This window comes from Mastomys coucha, unplaced genomic scaffold (assembly GCF_008632895.1).
Source record: "Mastomys coucha isolate ucsf_1 unplaced genomic scaffold, UCSF_Mcou_1 pScaffold16, whole genome shotgun sequence".
NCBI lineage: Eukaryota > Metazoa > Chordata > Mammalia > Rodentia > Muridae > Mastomys > Mastomys coucha.
This window is the reverse complement of record NW_022196898.1, coordinates 12,586,531-12,606,623: the sequence shown is the minus strand read 5'-3', so window position 1 is coordinate 12,606,623 and position 20,093 is coordinate 12,586,531. Positions and strand designations below refer to the sequence as shown.

The following is a 20,093-nucleotide window of genomic DNA, read 5'->3' as shown; positions in this document are numbered from 1 at the left end:
CTCCATGGTTACTTCCTCTGTCATTTTTTATTGTTTCCTCTAGCTTCTCTTCCAATTCCCTTGGGATCTTGTTTAACTGCCTAATCCCATGGCTAACTGTATAATTTCTAGTAGTTTAAATTTCATTTAAAGCCAGGCAGTGGTGGTGCCAGCCCTTGCGAGGCAGAGGCAGGTGGATTTCTGAGTTCAAGGACAATCTGATCTACAGAGTGAGTTCCAGGACAGCCAGGGCTACACAGAGAAACCCTGTCTTGGGGGTGGGGGAGAGTAGTTTAATTTTATTTAAATTTCTATAGTTACCAGATCTCTAATCCATTTTACAGTGTGGCATTACCTCTACAAATAGCATTCATGAATATTTCTGTAACCTGCTTGATTTAGGATTCAGTGTCTCTGGGTTGGTTATTTGTGTCAGTCTTGTCTCTGAGTCTGCTGGCCCTATGGCCATTTGCTTATAGAAATAACTGAGTTCAGGTGGTGTTCGTTTGCACCAATGAGGTTTTGGTTTTCCTCTGCTAATGTTAATAACGAGTCCATTAAACAAACCTTGTCTTTCAGGCCCATATTCTCATCCCAGAGTAAGCTCCTGAGGGACTCAGTGCACAGAAGTTACTATGGCACATACTATACTCTGACCTGTGTTCTTAAACTGCAAATCAAAGGGGCTCAGCTTTTCTGTGGCATTCCAGTGCTCTGGACAAAGGGAGCACAGGATAATGCATTCTGCTACTTACTAGAAATGCTGTTACCCATCCATCACTCTTCATGCCAGGCAAGCTTGAGGAGAAAGGTAACAAAGGTGTGTTGGACCGCCAATTTGTGGTACAGAAAGATCTGAAGGGTATTTGCTGTCACAGGATGTTCTTTAGCTATAGTAAAGTTGGAAGTTTCTAGCATTTTAAGGTTGTATGGTAACTGCTGAAAGCAGAATTCTAAGATAGCTCTGCTAACCTCCACCTCCCTGTTGTATTATTTTATGTTGCACAGCCAAGGAAATGTATAGACCTAACCAAGGACATTCATTAACCTACTTAAAATAAATAAGCTAATCTTTAGTTAGTCATTGAGGAAATTATTCCATGAGCCTAATTTAATCATGAGTCTTTAAAGGGTCATTTTCTCCCTCAGACAGCATGAACGGGGAGTTAAATTCCAATTACTAGAAATAAGCATTCTATTGCTGCCTTTGACAATTGAAGGATAATGTAACACTTGCAGCCATGCACCTGGAACTTCTGACTTTTCAAATGTAAGATTCTACACAGACATTGAGCGAGTATTGCTTCCAGTCACTCATTCTGTGGCAATCTTATACAGTAATGGGAAACTGACGTACTGATATAGAAGGGTTTGGGTTTTTTCTTTTGTTTTTGTTTTGTTTTGTTTGGTTTGGTTTGGTTTGGTTTTCTAGACAGGGTTTCTCTGTGTGGCCCTGGCTGTCATGGAACTCACTCTGTAGACCAGGCTGGCCTCAAACTCAAAAATCCACCTGCCTCTGCCTCCCAAGTGCTGGGATTAAAGACATGCGCCACCACTGCCCAGCTGGGTTTTTTCTTATACCATGGTTTACTAGGTGATGAAATCGTATAAGCACGTAAGCAGTAGGACCCAATTAGCTGATGACAACACATAGCCGAGACAAGATGACCCTTCTATAATATAGGTATACCTATAGGCTAGCTATAGGTAACTTCAGTATAGCTTTTATTTAACTACAAATCCCCCAAGCCATAAACTTCATATGATGAGTAAATCAAATCACACCAGCACAGAAAGACAAGTATATATAAAGTCTTTATAAATTCACAAGCTTTGTTGAAAGTATACAAGCAGTTTCAATTTATTGGAACAAAAGTAACATTTCTGTTTTTGCAGGAGTGAAGTCACACTGTACATTTCATAGGCATAAAAAATGTTAAAAACCATCACAGTTGAAGTGAAACGCTGTGACCGTTAAATACCTGCTATACAAGAACACTTTAATAACAGTGTTCAGCTGCTTGACTTAAAGGATGCATATATTTCCACACTGTTTAACACGTATAAATTAATTCACAGGATTCATAGTATTATTTTATAGCTCCAAATGAGTATTAGCAAAAAATAATACAAAATGACTCCTCTTTCAAGCAACACCTTCTGCCTTAAGTAAAACATGACATTAAACTACAACTTGTTAGCACTTCTTCTAAAAATTGTGTGACATTATTGAAGAGGAGACAGATTTCCTGTTTTATAATCCTGGGACATCTCTTACTGTGGGCTACTCCTAATGCTTCATTCACATACTTACTCATAACCTCCAAAGACTCGGGGCCTGGAATGTCTTTTGCAAGGAATATATACATGGGCAAAAGGAAGGCAACCCAACTGTGAGAAGTGCCTGGGAGCCCTACTCTGGTTTACTGCTGAGGTGGTTAGGTTTCAGGGTATGAGCCAAGCACACCTACGCACTGGGCTTCTGGAATCTTAGGGTTTCGGTGCTGTTTAGACAGGGGCAGGGACATGGGACAAAGATCTGAGCAAGCTGATAATGTCTATATACAGGGGTTATATCTACCAATGAAAATATTTCCCATGTCAGTTTTTTAAACCTTCATGACCTTTTAATAAACTGTAGTATAATACATTGTCTCTCCTTGTCCTAGTGGGAAAACAATGTCTTTTTGGAACTCACAGCTTAGAGAGACTCCAAACCTCTCTACCAGGTATTTAATGCAATGAATTCCTGCTAACATCAGAATATTTCAAGCAAGTAACTTGTTGGTGTCTTGATACTGTCTAAGCTTAATTTTCTCTTTCTGAAGATTGTCAATGTATGTTCCAGCCATTTTCAATTGAAAACAAGTAGAATTGTCAGGAACCATGTGTTCCTAAAGGCAGAGCAATCTTATGCCCGCTCTTTAGCAGCTGACCCGCAATATCCTGTCTTCAGGATGTTCTCACATCTGTGAGCTGTAAATCCCATGTCAATTTAGTAGTTTAGGGTTGTTGTGCTATATATAGTTAGCTAAGAACAATATTGAATGAGATGGAATTTTAAAAATCCTCACTGGGTGGTGCCTCACCTTCCTTCTAATAAGGAAAATGGTGGCAGAGTTCAAGTGTCAATTTCCCTTTCGTAGAAAGGGGTTTACAAAACACGACAGCTCACCTACTGAACTATTATTAGTTCCTTTTGGAATGAACAGCATTAGGCTAAGACACAAAAAGTATTTACAAAATGGACACTCTCAAAGACAAACTTGCTGATGCTGTGAAACCATACAAAGGAGAAACTCTTGGGGAAGAGCAACGTTCTGAGTGAAGTAGGGGCAGAGAGGCCAAGATACAGCATCTTAGAAAACAGTGGAAGTGGCGGAAGCCAAGACTTGTCATCCCCGGACGCAGTGGTTTTTCAGGAGCATCATTATCCGAAAGCTGAGCTTGGTGGACTAACTGCCTCTGGTAGCTGTTCTTCCAAAGTGCAGAATGATTTGGCAAGCTTATAGGCAAGTGTTTCCATCTTTTTAACTAAGCACATTGTAATATGGCAAAATTAGTCCCCGTTCTATTGGCCATCTAAGAGGTTACACATTGGTTTCCAGTCCTAGCAAGCGTCCCATCCTCTCCACATTCTTATCAATAGTAGCTTGACATGTTATCTCCTTTGCACATTCCATTGGAAACCAGCCTCGCTCTCCATCTCGAAGTCGTTCCCCTTCATACCAGCCTGCAAGGAAAAAACAAGCTGATTAGACAAGGAATGCTAGCAGTATCGTTCCGTGCCAACTTACTTTGAAGAGGAGATGCTTTCTTCTGTGGGTTGGATACCATGGACAATAGTCAAGAAGAAACGTCAGTGCAAAAGTTGCCTGCTAAGGTCAAAATGCTTAATGTGAAATAGGACAAGGTTGCAAGAGAATGAGTGACACACCAGAGACTGAGCATGAGGAAAAGTTCTGAGGGAGGCGGCTAAGGAAGAGCTGCCTGAGCTCAGGAAGGGAATCCTTTGGGCAGGAGCCACAGGAAAGGCCGACCCCCTTTTCAAGTAAGGGGGCAGGGCACAAAAGCTTCTGGAGGGTTAAGAGTTAGGGACTGCAGGGCTGGGAAGGAAAGGAGCCTCTGCTAGCTGAGTGTGTGTTTCAGAAGTAAACATGGAGAGAAAAAGAACACAGGGGCAGGCTAGGGGTGTTGAAACGCATCCCCTCTAAATCTGTAGGGCTCTGAGAAGCTTCTGAGTTGGGCCATGAATTGTCAGGAACTGGGCTTAAGAACAAAAGGAAAGTCGAGGCTGCCTTGGAACACAGGAGCTGAAGCATTGCTGTGTCAGGATGTGGAATACAGGTGTTCCCGACAAAATGAAACTCTTTGGACTGGAGGCTCTGTGAGCACCCGTCTACCAGTTCCCATGAGAACAATCCTACTCACCGTCGCCAACACGCTGATAAATGAGGACCACGTCTGCCACCTGCAGGGAAAGTTCATCTGGCTGTTTGGCAGTAAAAGACCTAATGATTTCCACCTGGGTCAGTGCTGTGGAGGAAAAGGGACATTCTAAGCTTTCCAGGGGCTGAGAAACAAGACTTCTACAAAGCAGCAGTACTCATTCCCTCACTGGGCTCTGATTTCAGGGCTGGCAGTGGCGTTCTGAGCTGGGCTCCTAAGGGAAATTAAAGAAGCCTCCTCGTGCCTGGTTTTAAATGTTGGGTTCAGGAGGACTCTTAAGATGCTGGACAGTAGCCGGGACCAGAAGTCATTCATTGTATTACACTTGGCGAGATGGAGGTGGGAGAGGAAGTGGCCGGCCAGTTGTGTAACTGATATCATCTGCAATGCCCGGGGCTCTATCTACAGTGACCCTATCCTATCAGCAACCAGATATAAAGGCTGTGGCAAAGCTTAGAAAAAAGTGAGGGCTCCAGCCAATGGCCAGACGAATTCACAGTGCTCCCAAATGCTGATTTTCAAAAACATAACCTCAGCAGAATTGATGGACATGGCTTCATTATTTGTTTTTAGTAGAAAATTTGATGTCAAACCAACTACTTTTGCTTTGACTCTAAAGGCTGTGATCATGAAAGAGCTCCAGAAAACCACCTTTGCAAGCCTCATCCTTCTGTCATCCAGAAATATAGTGTCACAGTTAAAGAATGTGCATACTATGACACCTGAAGAATAAAGTACATTTTCTTGACGTTACCACTTACACTAAAAAGGATCATGAAAAATGTGATTTCCTTTAGACCAAAAACTTGTAACCAGATATGGTAGCTCACACCACCTTTTGTGAAGAAGCCGAGGCAAAAACTAGAGTTCAAAGCTGATCTGGACTAGTGTGAAACCCAGGCCAGTCAGAGGTGCATAGCAAGTCTTTTTCTCAAAGCAATAAAAATCAAACACTTTTCCGTTTCTATTCAAGCCCATTACTAACCACTAGCTGTAAGCATTTTATGGTTCAAGGAAGACTTTCATCCTCTATAATTGACCTTTGTCCTCCTGATAACACGCGGTGAACCCAATAACTCTGCCTCACAGATGGAGAAACAAGCCCAGGAAAACTAAGCAGCGATTTCTCATGTTTAGCAGCTGACATCTGAGGAACTAACAGTTGTACTGGAAGGAACCTTTTAGAGTAGGCAGAGATGAAGATAGTGTAACCAGTCAGTAACCATGCTGGCCAGCAGAGGGCAGAACCCTTTCGTGTTCCTGGAAACTTACTGGTTCTGTCTGGTGGCTGCTTCCCACTGCTGTGTCCCAGGGCTGTGATCCAGCGGGCTCGCTCACTCCTAAACACAGAGAGCAGATGCAATTCAGATTACTCCTCTAGACACCGAAAGTAGTTTATTCTAGACAACCACTGCTAACCTATTTCCAAAACATAAGGGATCACACAGACTGTAGGGGACTGGCCTTGGAAACGGGCAAGAGTGATTTTTAAAAAGAGAAGTTATCATTGTCAAACAAATATAAATGTGGCTAGTTATTGGGTAGAGAGGACTTCTCATATAACAGTTGGACACTTATTGAAGAACTGATTAGCAATTGAATCAGATATTTAGCACACTCATCTGATGTTTAACAGTTCAAAGGACCAATTTCCCTCTTATGGCAAGCCTTTCCCTCCCACACATACTCAACCATATTGGTAAAGAAGACGAGAAATCCCTTTTCTATGTGTGAACTGTATTGAAATAGAAATTTTGAAATATGTAGGCTATTCTCAAATGCTTTAAAATATTTTCACAAGTATAGTTAGAAAAAAAATATAGCCAAAGTATTTTAATATGCTGTTACAGCTGTGTGAAACAAAAACTTAACCGTGACTACTACCACTAGTCCTGGGCAAGCACAGTACTGTTCCACCACATCAGCGTCCCGTGTATTTAGAAAAGCAAGCATTAGAATTGCAATTAATTAAATCAAACTACATATATATACCATACTATATACCATTTTAGTTCTCTACAAAATCTTCCAAAAATGCCATCTGTGGGATGAGACTAGCATTTTGGAGGTAAGCAAATTAAGCCAATTCACTATACCAATGCACCTTCTGGACAGGCCTCTTCATCCCCAAATACTTGAAGACCTTTTTGTTGTTGTTGTTGTTATTCTCCCAATACCTAGCAACCTACTTTCGGTTCTGGACATGTACTCCTCTGCCATACCAAGCAGGGCAGCCCACATAAGGACCTGCGACAGAGCGCATCAGCTCATGCTTTTCCTCTGAGATCTCTCTGCTTCCCTTTCTTTTCTGCAGGCTTTGTCTATTCACTAAGTGCCTCTTAGAAACCCAGCCATTTGGGGCTGCTGAGAAGGCTCAGACGTGCACTTGCTATTGTGGAGGACTCAAGTTCAGTTACTAGCACCCACACAGGTGGCTTACAATTGCCTATTACTCCAGCTCCAGGGGATCCGATGCCTCTGGCCTCTTCTAACGCCCACACTCACATCACACATCCACACAGATATGTGCCTAGATAATTAGATTATCTTAATGTGCCTAGTATAACAGGTGCTCAGTAAACACCTGCTTACGAGAGAATCGTATTAATAATCACAAGCTGAACCTTGATCATTTATAAGTTGTCTGCTACTATTTCCAGACCATAAACTCCGACAGGCAGGCAGACTGCCACAAAGGTAAAGGTCACTCTTTGTAATATAATGAGGTTGACTTAAAAAGCCAAATATAAGTAAACTGATATATGTTTAAAAGTAAAATAGGTAATGCAATTAGGATGCAACATGTATACTCAAATAATTTAAAAAAAAAAAAAGAAGAAGAATGCAAAGAGAGGGTTGAGATTGTTCAACGCGCATAGCTCTGCCAGGCATGAGCGTGGATCCCCAGAGCCCATGTAAAAAGCTGGATGCTGCAGTATGGGTACCTGCAATCCCAACGCTCTTAGATGGCCATGGGAGGCACGGAGAGAATCTCAGGGATCTTTGGGGCCACAGAGCCTAATATATACAGTGGCAATGAAGCTCAGTCACCTGGGATAGTCCTCTGACCCACGCACCCTCGCATGCGCATGCGCATACCCACGCGCATGCCCACATCCACATTCAGAGACTGACAAAATTGAGGCTACGGGTAATAGCACATACAGCTACTAGAAACTGATGATAACCATCTTGCTTCTAAAACTTTTCTAATACAGAGCAAAGGGCTCTATCTTGGTTTTGTAAGGAATAAGTAACATAAAGCTTCCTTTAAATCAGTTTCCAAATGAACACTTTAAATTGTGCTGTTGGATGGGGAACGATCCTTATGATGCCTCAGGCTGCACTGGAATTTCCAAAGTGCAATGGCAACTGAAAACTAAGATCTAGCAGGTGAGTGGTTCACCAAGAGTAGTCTCCGCAGCTCAGTATCTGTGTCTCTCTGTGCGATAACAAAAGCAGGCCAGGCCTTTACCCCACGTCTTATCCCACCCGCCCAAACTGCTGCTTTCCCGGAGCACTTTGGAATGGAATCTCTCACACAGGACTTTGCAGACAAGACCAGTTTCAAGCTCCAGCAGCTGCCCCCTGCCACTGAGGCTGAGCAGTCCAGATGAACTCATTCACTCCTGTGCCATGCTGTCTGGGTACTAATGGCATCCTGTAGACAGTGTGGCCCCTTGCTGGGACTCTAGAGAACAGAACAACACACTTGTTGTTGCCTTTGCTGAATGGAGCTGTTTCTTGAAAACATTTCAATTGAGTCAGTACCGCCCCCTCTTAAGAAGCTGTCAAACCACACCAGTTCCCCTGGGGCTTCTACATGCCTTGCCAAGGAGCTGGCCCCACCAGAAAACTGGAAGAAGTGTGTCTCTAAAGCAGGAGCTGAGCACTTGCTAAAGACAGAAGCCTAAAGACAGGAAAGCCATTATTAAGGTCCATGGCTCACTCTCATCTACTCGCCCCACTTACCATATGAAACAAAGACATTTGCAACCTACCCTGCATGCAGTTCAGACTTTTCCCTTTGCCCTGATAACCTGTGGGGTATCAAATTCCAAGATGCAAGGAATCCTTCCTTCAAGCAACCTTTAGGGAGTGCCCTACACTAGGCTGGGGTTCTCTGCTGTTCATAGCTCTTAATCTGATGGGGCAGACAGGCAGAATAAAACATGTTCAAGCCCCAAGCAGTGTACAGTGTGATGCGTGCTGGGAAAGATGCTCCTTAAACCACACGTGACCACAGAGGAGAAACGACCAATGGCCTTTCCACAACCACCCAGCCCTGTATGCATGGCACTAGAAGATGCCTTGGCAGTCTCCTCAATGGGGAGTTAGCAGCTGAGCCCCTTGGTCCTAGCCTTTAGCTGAGTCGCATGCATGGCGGGTTTAAACTTGCCTGCCGACAGGTTGCAGACACAGAAATCCAGTTTCTCACCGCATCTGCTAAGGGCTAGATAAGTATTAAAAAGGAAAGCTCTACACCACAGCACACACCGCAGCCTCAGCACTGCTGGCGATCCCAGCACTTAGGAGGCCGAGGATCACCTCAGCTAGCATGAGCTTCACAGCGAACCTTGTCTCAAAAATAAGTACTGAGGGCAGTTAATTTTTCCAACATTTTTAGAACAGAGGTGGTCATTGAGAAAACAAGAGTCATTAATCAGTCTTGTAGTTCTGTCATCCTTCACCCCCGGAAAGTCGGGGCTGGTACTATTAATATGTAATACTACTGTTAATAATAACTGGTGACGTTAATATGCTTCATGTGAAACATCAGTGCTCACTTTAGTATCACCTGTTCAGAGTATCAAATGAAGGCTTCTTTATTTTGGTCCCCTGCCCAAGAAGGGCATGTGGCATTATTTTGTGCTGTTTTAGATATTTGGTCTCTGGGGGCCAAAGAGATGGCTCAGTGGTTAAGAGCACTGGCTGTTCTTCTGGACAATGCAGGTTCAATCCCCAGCACCGATATAGCAGCTCCCAACTGTAACTCCAGTACCAAGGGAGCTGGCACTTTACAAACATGTAGGCAAAACGCCAATGCACATACCATAAAAATAACTATAAATCTTTAAAACAATGTTCTGCCCATTTCTCCTTAAATTATCTTGTTCGTTTATGAAAGGTACTTTTACAAAAGGTGGCTATAATTTGACTCAGAAGAAAGGGAACAGCAAGAATCTAGATTCAAAAAGGGAAAAAGAAAAGAAAAATTGCAACCTGAACTACATTTTCCCATATAGACTATCTACTTTATATTGTGATGTTCCTAAAGGAAGAAAGAATATGATTGACTCTGAGATCCCACTTATAATTCCACCCCATCCTTATACTTCCTGTCGTAATTAAATCATTAAGTGAAGCCGGAAGAGGGCAAAGCTCCCTGTCCACAATGCCTCTTTGTCAGAGCCCAGGACCGGGTCTGGGTGGCTGACAGCACAGTCACATTCATTAGGCTCCCAGCTTCTCTGCAAAAGAAATGCAAGAAAGGACCTCTGACTCTCTTTTATGATAGCTCTATCCTAAAATCTACAGTTCCATGTATGGGTGAAGAGAGCTTACCCCCTCACTGATCACATAGGAGATATCTCAGCCCCACATACATTGGCCCCAAAGGGGCAACATCTACTGCAAATGCAGGAAGCCAAGGATAGCACTGGCTACACGGCCTGTTGCCTGTGGGAACTGCAGCTGTCCGTGCCTCATTTTAATGAAGGCACACAAAGGGGACTCCCCATCTCCCACATTCTTCTTGAAAAGCCCAGAAGGAAAAGAGATAACCGTAAAACATTCTCCCCTTGTCTTCTTAAGAAGATTAAGATTTGTCTTTTTCAGACTATTGTCTAGTTAGCAGTAGAGTGACTTAAGGTCCGTGACAGGCAAACATAACACCATGTACGCGACTAGATGTCCATCCTACAGAATAGTCAGCGGGGTTCTTACGAACAAAAGTTGAAAACCAGGAGAACCAGGTAAATCTCATAATTGAGAATGGTAGACATTAGAATCAGTTCCCGGCCAGACCACCTGTCTTGGATGTGACCACACCACGATACTAAGAGGACCCCGACAACCAGTCATGTAGCATAAAAGAGTTCTCCATGCTAATGAGGTATCTAGATAGGCTCAGAGAATTTAGTCGATGAGCTCCCTTTCCTGGGCATCCCCATCATGCAAAAGGTATTTAATCTCTGGTTCACCCTGAGTAAGACATGTGCATCCCCATCCATCGTAAATAAAGCAGTTTGGACAAGCAAAGACCATCTCCTTCATCAAGAATTGCAGCAGGGGTAGGGTGGGTTGGGGGTGGGGGTGGGGGTAATCCTTTGTTGTAAACAAACACGCCTATATCCCAAAGAAGGCATCTCTTCCCGTCCCTCCATACTTTTGGCACTCATTCAGAACTGAGTCAAATTCTGCCCCAACCTGGGCTCAGTGTGGGTAGTGGGCCCTTTCCCAACTTCTTGAGGTTCACAGCAGCTTTGGGTACACAGGAGTTTAAGAAGCATAGTATCTGTCCCAGATTTCTTGCCCAGAAGAACAGACTGGGACCTCTATCTTAGACTGTGTTCCCCTTCCCTGAGCAGTATATCTAACACCCAAGCAGCAAGGCAGAAACACAGATCGACAATGTATCAGGATTGCAAAATATAGGGAAACAAAGGCAGAACAAAGCAGAAAGCTTCTTCGCTGCTGGCTAGCTCTCATAATGTTAAACAGTGCTCTGCGGGCTGCTGGGAGAGAACGGCGCCAACTGTGAACCTTGAGAACTAATACCAACCACCAGGCAAGATGTACTCACTGCTGTAATAGTGGCAAAACCATTACAGGGGCAACCAATGTTCTTTGCCTGGATTCAGGACTTGTTCCACAAGAGAAAATTCATGACTTATACTATGAGCCTAATCAAAACCCCATGATTCCATGTTAGCAGAGCAGTCACTCTGACCACTAAGTCATCTAAGTGCCCACAATTATGGTTCTGTTTTCCTCTCCTCTCCTGTCCTCTCCTGTCCTCTCCTCTCCTTTCTTCTCCTCTCCTCTCCTCTCCTCTCCTCTCCTCTCCTCTCCTCTCCTCTCCTCTCCTCTTTCTTGTTTGTTTTGAGACAGTTTTTCTCTGTGCACCCCTGAGTATCCTGGAACTCACTTTGTAGGCCTTGAACTCAGAGATCTGCCTTCTTTGCCTTCTGCTGGGATTAAAAGCATGAGCACCACTGCCTGGCAGTTTCCTCCTATTTATGTATTATTGGATTAATATGCTCCATTAACAATTAAGTTAGGAAAATGAAGTTTGTTCTACATTCCTGGATTTGAATGTACAGCAGTATGTTTCATCTTTCCTTAATTTCCCTTCTCACTATCTCCTTCCTGAGTTTATCTTTTGAACCACATGGACAGAATTCTAAACATTTTTTCTCACCCTGCACTGTTGACTGCTAATCTCTAGTCTTGGATCTGTTCATGTCTTTCTCCCTCTTTGTATATAACAGATTTTCAAAACATATTTTTAGATTGATACAAAAAGAATAATTAGTTTTTCTATATCCAAGGAAAGATAGAATAGTAGCCATATTTAAGGAAATGTTGCTCTTTGTTAGTCTCTGTCACCCTTCTAAAATATGTACTTTTTTCAGGGCAGTGGTGGCACACACCTTTAATCCTAGCACTTGGGAGGCAGAGGCAGATGGATTTCTGAGTTCAAGGCCAGCCTGGTCTACAGAGTGAGTTCCAGGGCAGCCAGCGCTATACAGAGAAACTCTGTCTCAAAACAAAACAAAACAAAAATATACTTCTTAATTAGTAAAATTTGTTTGACAATCCATATGTGAACATACTGAATTCTGAGTATTCTTGCCCTCTCAGGCTCCTTTCTCTCTCTTGATCTCTTCACCCCCTCCTCTCTACACATGGCTTTCCCACATTCACATGTTTTGTTTGGTTTTCTAACCCACTGTATTTAATTAGGGCCACATGAGTGACTATGAGCATGGAACATCCAATGGATCCTGACAGGTTGACCAGTAGCTCTCATCCAAAACCATCAGTGGCCAATAGTTCAGCAGAGATGGGCAGTGCCTTGTTAGCCACCTTTCTGTCCATGACTGTTGACAGATTCAGCCTTGCCCAGTAATGGCAACTCAGTTGCTATGAGTGCATGATTTCAATGGCCATATCGTGCCTAGAAGATGCAATCTGTAGCTCTTCTACTTCCCCATCATCTCCTTCAGTATCTTCTGAGCCTTAAAGGGGTGGTATAAGTGTCCCATTTAGGGCTACCCACTAAACTGTCCCTTCCTGTAGCAGCCAACCATCTCTGAATTCACACGTATGTACTAAAAGAGAAGCTTCTCTGATTAAGGCTGAAAGTAGCATTTGTCTATGGGCATAAACATGTTTAGACAACAGTTTGACTTGTGTCAATTTAGCTAAACAACAGTAGTAGGTTGCCTCTTGCGGCCTATGTTTAGGTACCCTTGTAACAAGTTAGACATTCTGGCAAATACGATTACTCCAGCTCCAATAGGGTACAGAGGTAGGGGCCTGAGACATAAGCTCCAGTTCAAGAAGAAGCTGAGTCAGAGAGACAGAAAGGAAGTGACTGAAAAGGACACTGAAGCTCTCTTTTGGCTTTTGTGTGTTGCACAGTTATGTATACTTACATGTGCACTTACATGTACAGACCTGTACACAAAAGCACATATTGAAAACCAAGAACACAACTGCATATTTCACAAATCTTAGATGCAAAGAGCACGCCTTACATTGACTAGAACGGATTGTTCAAAACCAGATAGCCCATACTGTAGAGAAATGATAACTGGTTGTGGGGTAAGCATATCTTAAGTTGATTTAAAGAGATCATAACGTGTTATTAGTTTGTTCAGCTTTTATGTTTCCAGGCTTAAGTTTAAAACAAAACAAAAACAGAAAAGCAAGAACTAAACTACAGATGTATATTTATAGCATGTAATAATTTCCTAGACATTTAAACAACCAATTTTCTTCGAGAATGAGTGTATTTTGGTGTCCTTTTCTTCCTCTACCAGTGTTATTTTGTATCTCGCCAGCATCTGTCCATTTATTTAAGAATTATTATTTTTACATTAAGTGTATAAATGCTTTGCCCATTTGTATGAATGCACTGCAAAAATGTCTGGTATCCACAGACACCAGAAGAGGGCACTCTAGATTCCCTGGCATCGGAATTACAGACAGGTGTAAACCACCAGGTAAGTGCTAGAAAGTGAACCCAGGTCCTTGGCCACTGCTGTTAGAGCAAGTGCTCTAACCACTGAGTGACCTTTCCAGCCCAGTCTATTTATTAACTTCTCAGCTGTAACTGAAGGCAGAGGAGGACAGAGAGAAGAATGACAGTCCCTCCTTCTGTTCCCAGAGACTTCTGCTCCCCGCCCCCCTCATCCCTTCTGGAATGTTCTCTTGCTATTAATGAAAGGACTACAAATATGAGTCATATTCATGGGTCTATGGGTGACATAACTAAAGATTCTGAGAACATGTCTGGTTTAGAAGCAAGAGGGAAGAACAGATTCTACAGTCCTGGGAAAGGATCTACCCTTTATATAAGAGAGCAGGACACTGACTTGGAATACCTAAAAAACAAGTAATAGAGATTTCATAAATGATGTCTGAGGCAGTCAGGAAAACTCTGTCAATACATCAGTGAGGCCAGAATGAAGAACAAACTGTGGCTAGAGGACGAAATCACAAGCAAAAATAGCACTTTCTCCTTTTCTAACTACAAAGAGGGAGTTTCCAACTTTGAATTTTCTGGAATGTCTAGACAAGTACTAATCCCCAAAGAGTTTAAGCTTTCCTTAAAGTTGCACAAAATCCAGCTTATTAATTCCATTTTTAAAAGAGGTTGCTTTACATACAAAGAAAAAAAAATCTGTTTCTGCCTCTGATACCCAAGACCATCTAGAGTTGAAGAGACGGTTTCCCCAAGCCTGGCCCTGGTTGTATCCTGTGCTGGTTTCTAGGCACACAGCCACAGGACACCTTCCTCTTCAAGGCGGCAGACACAGGAGGCAATGCTGGGAACTCAAGAGGCCATTTATACTGCTCCGGGGAAAGAATTGTGAGCCCATAAAAAAAAAAACCTCTTGTGTAAGAATATACATTTACATAAAGACTCCACTATAGTTGGGCTGCTATTCACTACTATCCGCTGATGCATTTTCATCATTCTACCTGAGAATGCTGGCAGACCAGGGTAGGGAACAGGCAGGAATCTGAGAGGACACAGACACAGGGAGCTCCTTTTCCTCCATTGCTCTACTCCCTAACCCAACACAGCTCCTGCCCATAACAATATCCAAGAGACTTCTTGTTCCCAAAGAATTTGGTCAGCAAGGTCAAAATGAACCCAATCATCAAAGTGGACTTGCAAACCAAAAACCCTAATCCCCTCCTCCAGTGTGAGCACACTAAGTGGTGGTGAAGCCACAGGCACAAGCAGAATCCCTGGCCTGCCTTCAGAAATGCTCCGGAAGAAGTATCATAATATGCTTTCCTGAGCCGAGTAGGTTTCTGTGAGTCCCTGTGCTCTGTCTGACTGAAGGCAAGTGATTCAGAAATTACTTCAAATTCAATACTGAGCAAAGCAAAGTTTGCTTGGACTCTAACTACTATTTAATCATTTTGCCTAAATGGATGGGCCATTCTTCAAGACTGCGAACTGTAGCAACTGCAGTGTGTTCATGTAAAATGTTAAGTGGCCAGGTCCTAGCTTTTGGCAGTAAAAGTAGCTTCTCAAGAGCTACAAAGAGCCTAGGACAGATTGCTTTAAAGCAACAGAACATTCCAAATGAACTTGAAGGGATGAATAAAAAAGGGCTTCATCCTAACGTTTTTGTTTATGAAAATGTCAGTGTTTAAATAAAATGCACTTGTCAATGACACTGTTCAATTAAAATCCATCCATCCATCCATCAAGAGTTACAGCTCTAAATAGCACGACACTTCCCTAGGGGTACTAAGGAGATCATAGCTACTATGCTTAGCACACAGTAGGTACACAACAACAAAACTGAATAGGAGCCACGGTTTGTAGAGAGCAAGAGCAGGTGGGCAAAGCAAAGGGAGGTCATGAACCTTCTCCTGTCAGTGTACTTACTGGGTCTCAGCACCGAGCAGCATGTCCACCTTCTCACTGGCATGATTGCTGAGGACTGTCAGGGTAAAGAGGTGAGTGGCTGAGCTCTGTCTTGAGTAAAGCATCGTGGAAGGGCTCTTCCCTGGAGAAGAATTAAGCTCTTCATTGTCACAAGATTCCACCAACAGCTGGTCCCTTAAGGAGTAATCGTTGACATTGTAGCTTTCTTCACTGAAACAAAGGGTGGGGTGGGAGGGAATAGGTTAATTACTCAGTAGCTAGGACTGTGTCTGTGACACTGTCAGAGTTCAAGTCACATTACTGGAGAAGTGGCCAGGATACTGAGAGGGAGGAGAGAATGGCCTGTTTGATAACATGAATTGGAATCTGATTTTGATCTACTGACTATCAATTAAGAGAAGCACTGACATTAGGTATATAGCACACTAAAATACATCTCAGATAAAAGAGCAATGTATTTTTGAAAGCACTGGTCATTTCTTACATGGACTTAAAAATCAACACATGAAAGGTGGGTATTTCTTTTTTTTAAAAAAAATTTATTTATTATTATAAGTAAGTACACTGTAGCTGTCTTCAGACACACCAGAAGAGGGCGTCAGATCTCATTACGGGTGGTTGTGAGCCACCATGTGGTTGCTGGGATTTGAACTCAGGACCTTCAGAAGAGCAGTCAGTGCTCTTACCTGCTAAGCCATCTCACCAGCCCAAAAGGTGGGTATTTCTTGTATAAAAAGCTATGAGAAATTTCTACTGAAGATCCAAGTATCTAGCAGGCAACACCGTGAGACTGACACTGCCATTTTGGGAACAATAAACAAAGGTTAGATAGTTGAAAGATGAAATGTTGAATAATTAACCCAATGAAGAGTTTCGTAGGGCTTTATTTGCCACTGTGCTGTGACTGGTATAATCAGTAAGGGTTGCACAAATCCTGGTAATTGGTGCACCTGCCTGCTTTTCACACACCTCCACCACAAAACGAAGAGGACACTATAAAAGCCTGCCCACGCTCTGGGTAGCTCAGGTTTCACCCCCTACCCACAAAAGACCATAGCAGAGGACACAAGTGGAACCCCAAAGCCCTAATTATAGAAACTGAACTTTAGCAGATCCCCCAAGGAGGCCTGCCTGCTCTGGCAAAGTACCCAGTCCATCCTCCCTGATACAGCCTTGACTTCAGAAGCCACGTGGCTGTATCCCGCTATGTCCCCATCCTTCCTTATCCCAATCTCTCAGGGCTCTTCATTCCACACTGTGAGGATGGCTAATCTCTCAGGACAACTGGCTCTTGAGCACCTCCACTGTGCCCTTCTGGGAGTGCCCTTCCTTAGAGAATTCAGCCTCTTAGGAACCTTCCCTCTACCTTATAATCAAGTAAGTTTCCTCTAACAGAATCTTGGTTCTCTCCAGAGATATTGTATCCCCTAATGGCTCTGTTCACTTCTACAAAATGATCACCTTCTGCTCCCAAGAAGGCCTAGATTCTGCAGCTCACACTGTTGGTCTCTGTCTCAATCACAAGCTTTCTACAGACTTCAGAATCTTCTAATCCTTCATTGGGACTCCAAGCTTATTGCATCAATGATCCGGATGTGAGCAAGTCTCGCTGATTATAAATGTTACAGAACAGTGGCAAATAAAGCTATGAAGCTTTTCATTGGGTTAATTATTACTTTCTTCTTTACATTCCATGAATAGCCCCTTCTCTTGCTGTGGTCTCGGGGCTCTGACTTCTCCAATGGCCACAGGTAAGCTACCTTACTCTTATCGTTACCATCAAATGTGGCCTCTCCTTCATCCCAGCAGCAGACAGACACACTGTGCTCTGTGCTCTACCTGGCACCCATCTTTCTAGCTCACCAACTCAAATCCTCATCCCCCCAAATTAATTAACCACCAGTTCCTACTCATTGACTCTGTGACCTTTTCCCTGTTGATGGATTCCACATGTCCCCTCACCTGTACATATCAAATTACCCATCTTGGATTCCTCCTAGCTAGCTAAAATCATGTCTTGCAGCATGCTTATCTCCCCTGGCTCTACTTGCCTGCCAAATTCCAAATCTAGCTATAGCTATCTCTTTCTGCTCTCTCCTGTCGTCACAGATAAACCTCAACTGAACTGAGGTAAACAGATGCCCCTGCAATAGATTCTAGTATACTCTAGGAACAATGACATTCTCTCATTTAATAGCAAATAAAAGTATTTAAACTTAGAAGAGCTGTAAGAAAACTCCCTGTGTCCAAATATAGTAGAGGATTTTAGAACAAAACATTTTGTTCAAAAGTTCTGGTGCTTTTCTTTATTCAGCAGTTAACATTCTGCCTTGTAACTGTCCTTGGAAAACTTTATAGTTTTTTTGTTTCCTTGAAGTTTAGTTTGATAAACTGTCCACCCAGAAACAGCACATACAGGTTCCATCTTTAAAAACTAAATATACTTTCTGACCAAATCCATTGTTAGGATCATGTCTGTGTTCACTGTAAGTTCCCGTGGCAAGAAGATCTCCAAATCTGCCCCAAGGCTGCCACACCCAGGCATATAAACGATTTTCACATATAAATGAGACCTATCAACGCACATATTATACTCAAAGGAATAAAGCAGGACAGTGCACCTTACAATCAAACAGGGTTGTATCTTTAACAGATCTTGTTTACTAGAAACAAAGAAGTCAATTGTTAGCAGGGCAGAAAATGTTTACAATGCCAGGACATCTCAGACATAAACTTAACAGCCTAGGATTCAGGATGTGCCTGCGTACACACCCTACCACTAATACTACTATTTCACATACACACCCTCTCGAGCACGCATGCATGCGCGCGCGCACATACACACACACACACACACACACACACACACACACACACACACACACACACACACAAGGAGTGGGGGAGATCAAGACAAAAAAACCATGAAAGCAAAAACAATATCTCAATATCTGTAGCAAAAACTTTGTAGAGAATAGAGGCTCCCTGCTATTCTCCTTTCTTCCTATCTTGCTCTTTGGTTGAAATCAAAAGCTATAAATATCATCACCCAGTGGCAATATCAAAAGTCATTCTCTGGACAGGGAAATTGAAGAAATTAATGTTTTATGAGTGGGACAGTTAGGTAGGCACTGAAGAATAATAGTTGCATGGGGATCAAGGTTCCTTCCAAACAAACAAAAGTCCGAAGAATATGTACATGACTGCCCTCATTTACGGCCAGACAAGCTTCTGCATCTGCAGCATCAGGAAGCTTTGCTTGTTAGCTTGTCCCTGATAGACTTTAAGGACAAAGTTCCCAGGAGACGAATATAAACTATGATAGTTAGTCTTTCCTCTACTTCATTTTTAGAATTTGTATCTTCCAGGATTTACCTAAATTAAAAAAATAAAAACTAAGAAATTTCATTTCATCAATGCTTTGAATATGTTTTAGGAATCACAAAAGCCAGAAGCAGATACACTTTTAAATTGTGCATTAAATATTCCTTTAAGTGACAAGTCCAATGCCACTGACTACAAGCTGTGGTAGTTGCTGGACCCAGTTTAGATCAGTCAGCCCTTTCCACGTCCATGTAGAACGGTAAAACTGTCATCCTCCTATTCACGGCTGGAGAACCTCCCCTTCGGTCTTTGTCCAGACTGGATGATTGGAGAACTTAGCTTAGTTTAGATATCTAGATGCAAAGCCATGTCCAAGACAGATGCTTCCTGTCTGTCTTTTAGGTAATTACTCTCATTCAGTTAAAAAAAAAAAAAATCACTGTTATCTAAGTAGTAAATTTCTGCATAATATACTTACTACATAGAGCCAACATTTTACTAGTTTTTAAAAGTGGCTTTATATAAAAAAATACCTTTATCATTTAACAGTAGTAAAGAAATAAGTAAATAAACTGGTTATTTATCCTGGTCAGCTACCTTAAAACTCACTGAAACAAAAACTGACGAGTGGCTGGCTCACTCTTAGGAGAATTTTTCTGGTATATTCTCTCACACACTTATTGTCTTAGTTAGGGTTTTTATTCCTACACAAACATCATGACCAAGAGGCAAGTTGAGGAGGAAAAGGTTTGTTCAGCTTATACTTCCACATGGCTGTTCATCACCAAAGGAAGTCAGGACTGGAACTCAAGCAGGTCAGGAAGCAGGAGCTGATGCAGAGGCCATAAAGGTATGTTTCTTACTGGCTTGCTTCTCCTGGCTTGCTCAGCTTGCTTTCTTATAGAACCCAGTACTACAAGCCCAGGGATGGCACCACCCACAATGGGCTGGGCCCTCCTACTGTGATCACTAATTGAGAAAATGCCTTACAGCTGGATCTCATGGAGGCATTTCCTCGAGGGAGGCTCCTTTCTGTGATAACTCCAGCTTGTGTCAAGTTGACACACAAAACCAGCCAGTACACTCATGTAGAGATATTTAGCCCCCCAGTGGTTCAGAATGATAGCCATTATTCCTGACTCTGAATCTGCCGATGACTGCATAAGACTCACCCTTCTGTCAGTCAGCACCTGAACTCCAC

General features: G+C 42.7%; 1 protein-coding gene across 1 annotated transcript in view; it reads right to left on the bottom strand.

Annotated features, from left to right (window-relative positions):
* Nucleotides 1–1,776: 1,776 nt before the first annotated feature.
* Arhgef26 (Rho guanine nucleotide exchange factor 26) overlaps nt 1,777–20,093 on the bottom strand; it is a 116,130-nt gene continuing 97,813 nt past the window's right edge. Inside the window, exons 11-14 of the mRNA XM_031373976.1 lie at nt 15,569–15,778; nt 5,701–5,768; nt 4,411–4,515; nt 1,777–3,712 (exon numbers count right to left, since the gene is read on the bottom strand). Coding sequence (XP_031229836.1) covers nt 3,570–3,712; nt 4,411–4,515; nt 5,701–5,768; nt 15,569–15,778 — 526 coding nt within the window. The 3' untranslated portion in view covers nt 1,777–3,569. The remainder of the gene's footprint in view (nt 3,713–4,410; nt 4,516–5,700; nt 5,769–15,568; nt 15,779–20,093) is intronic.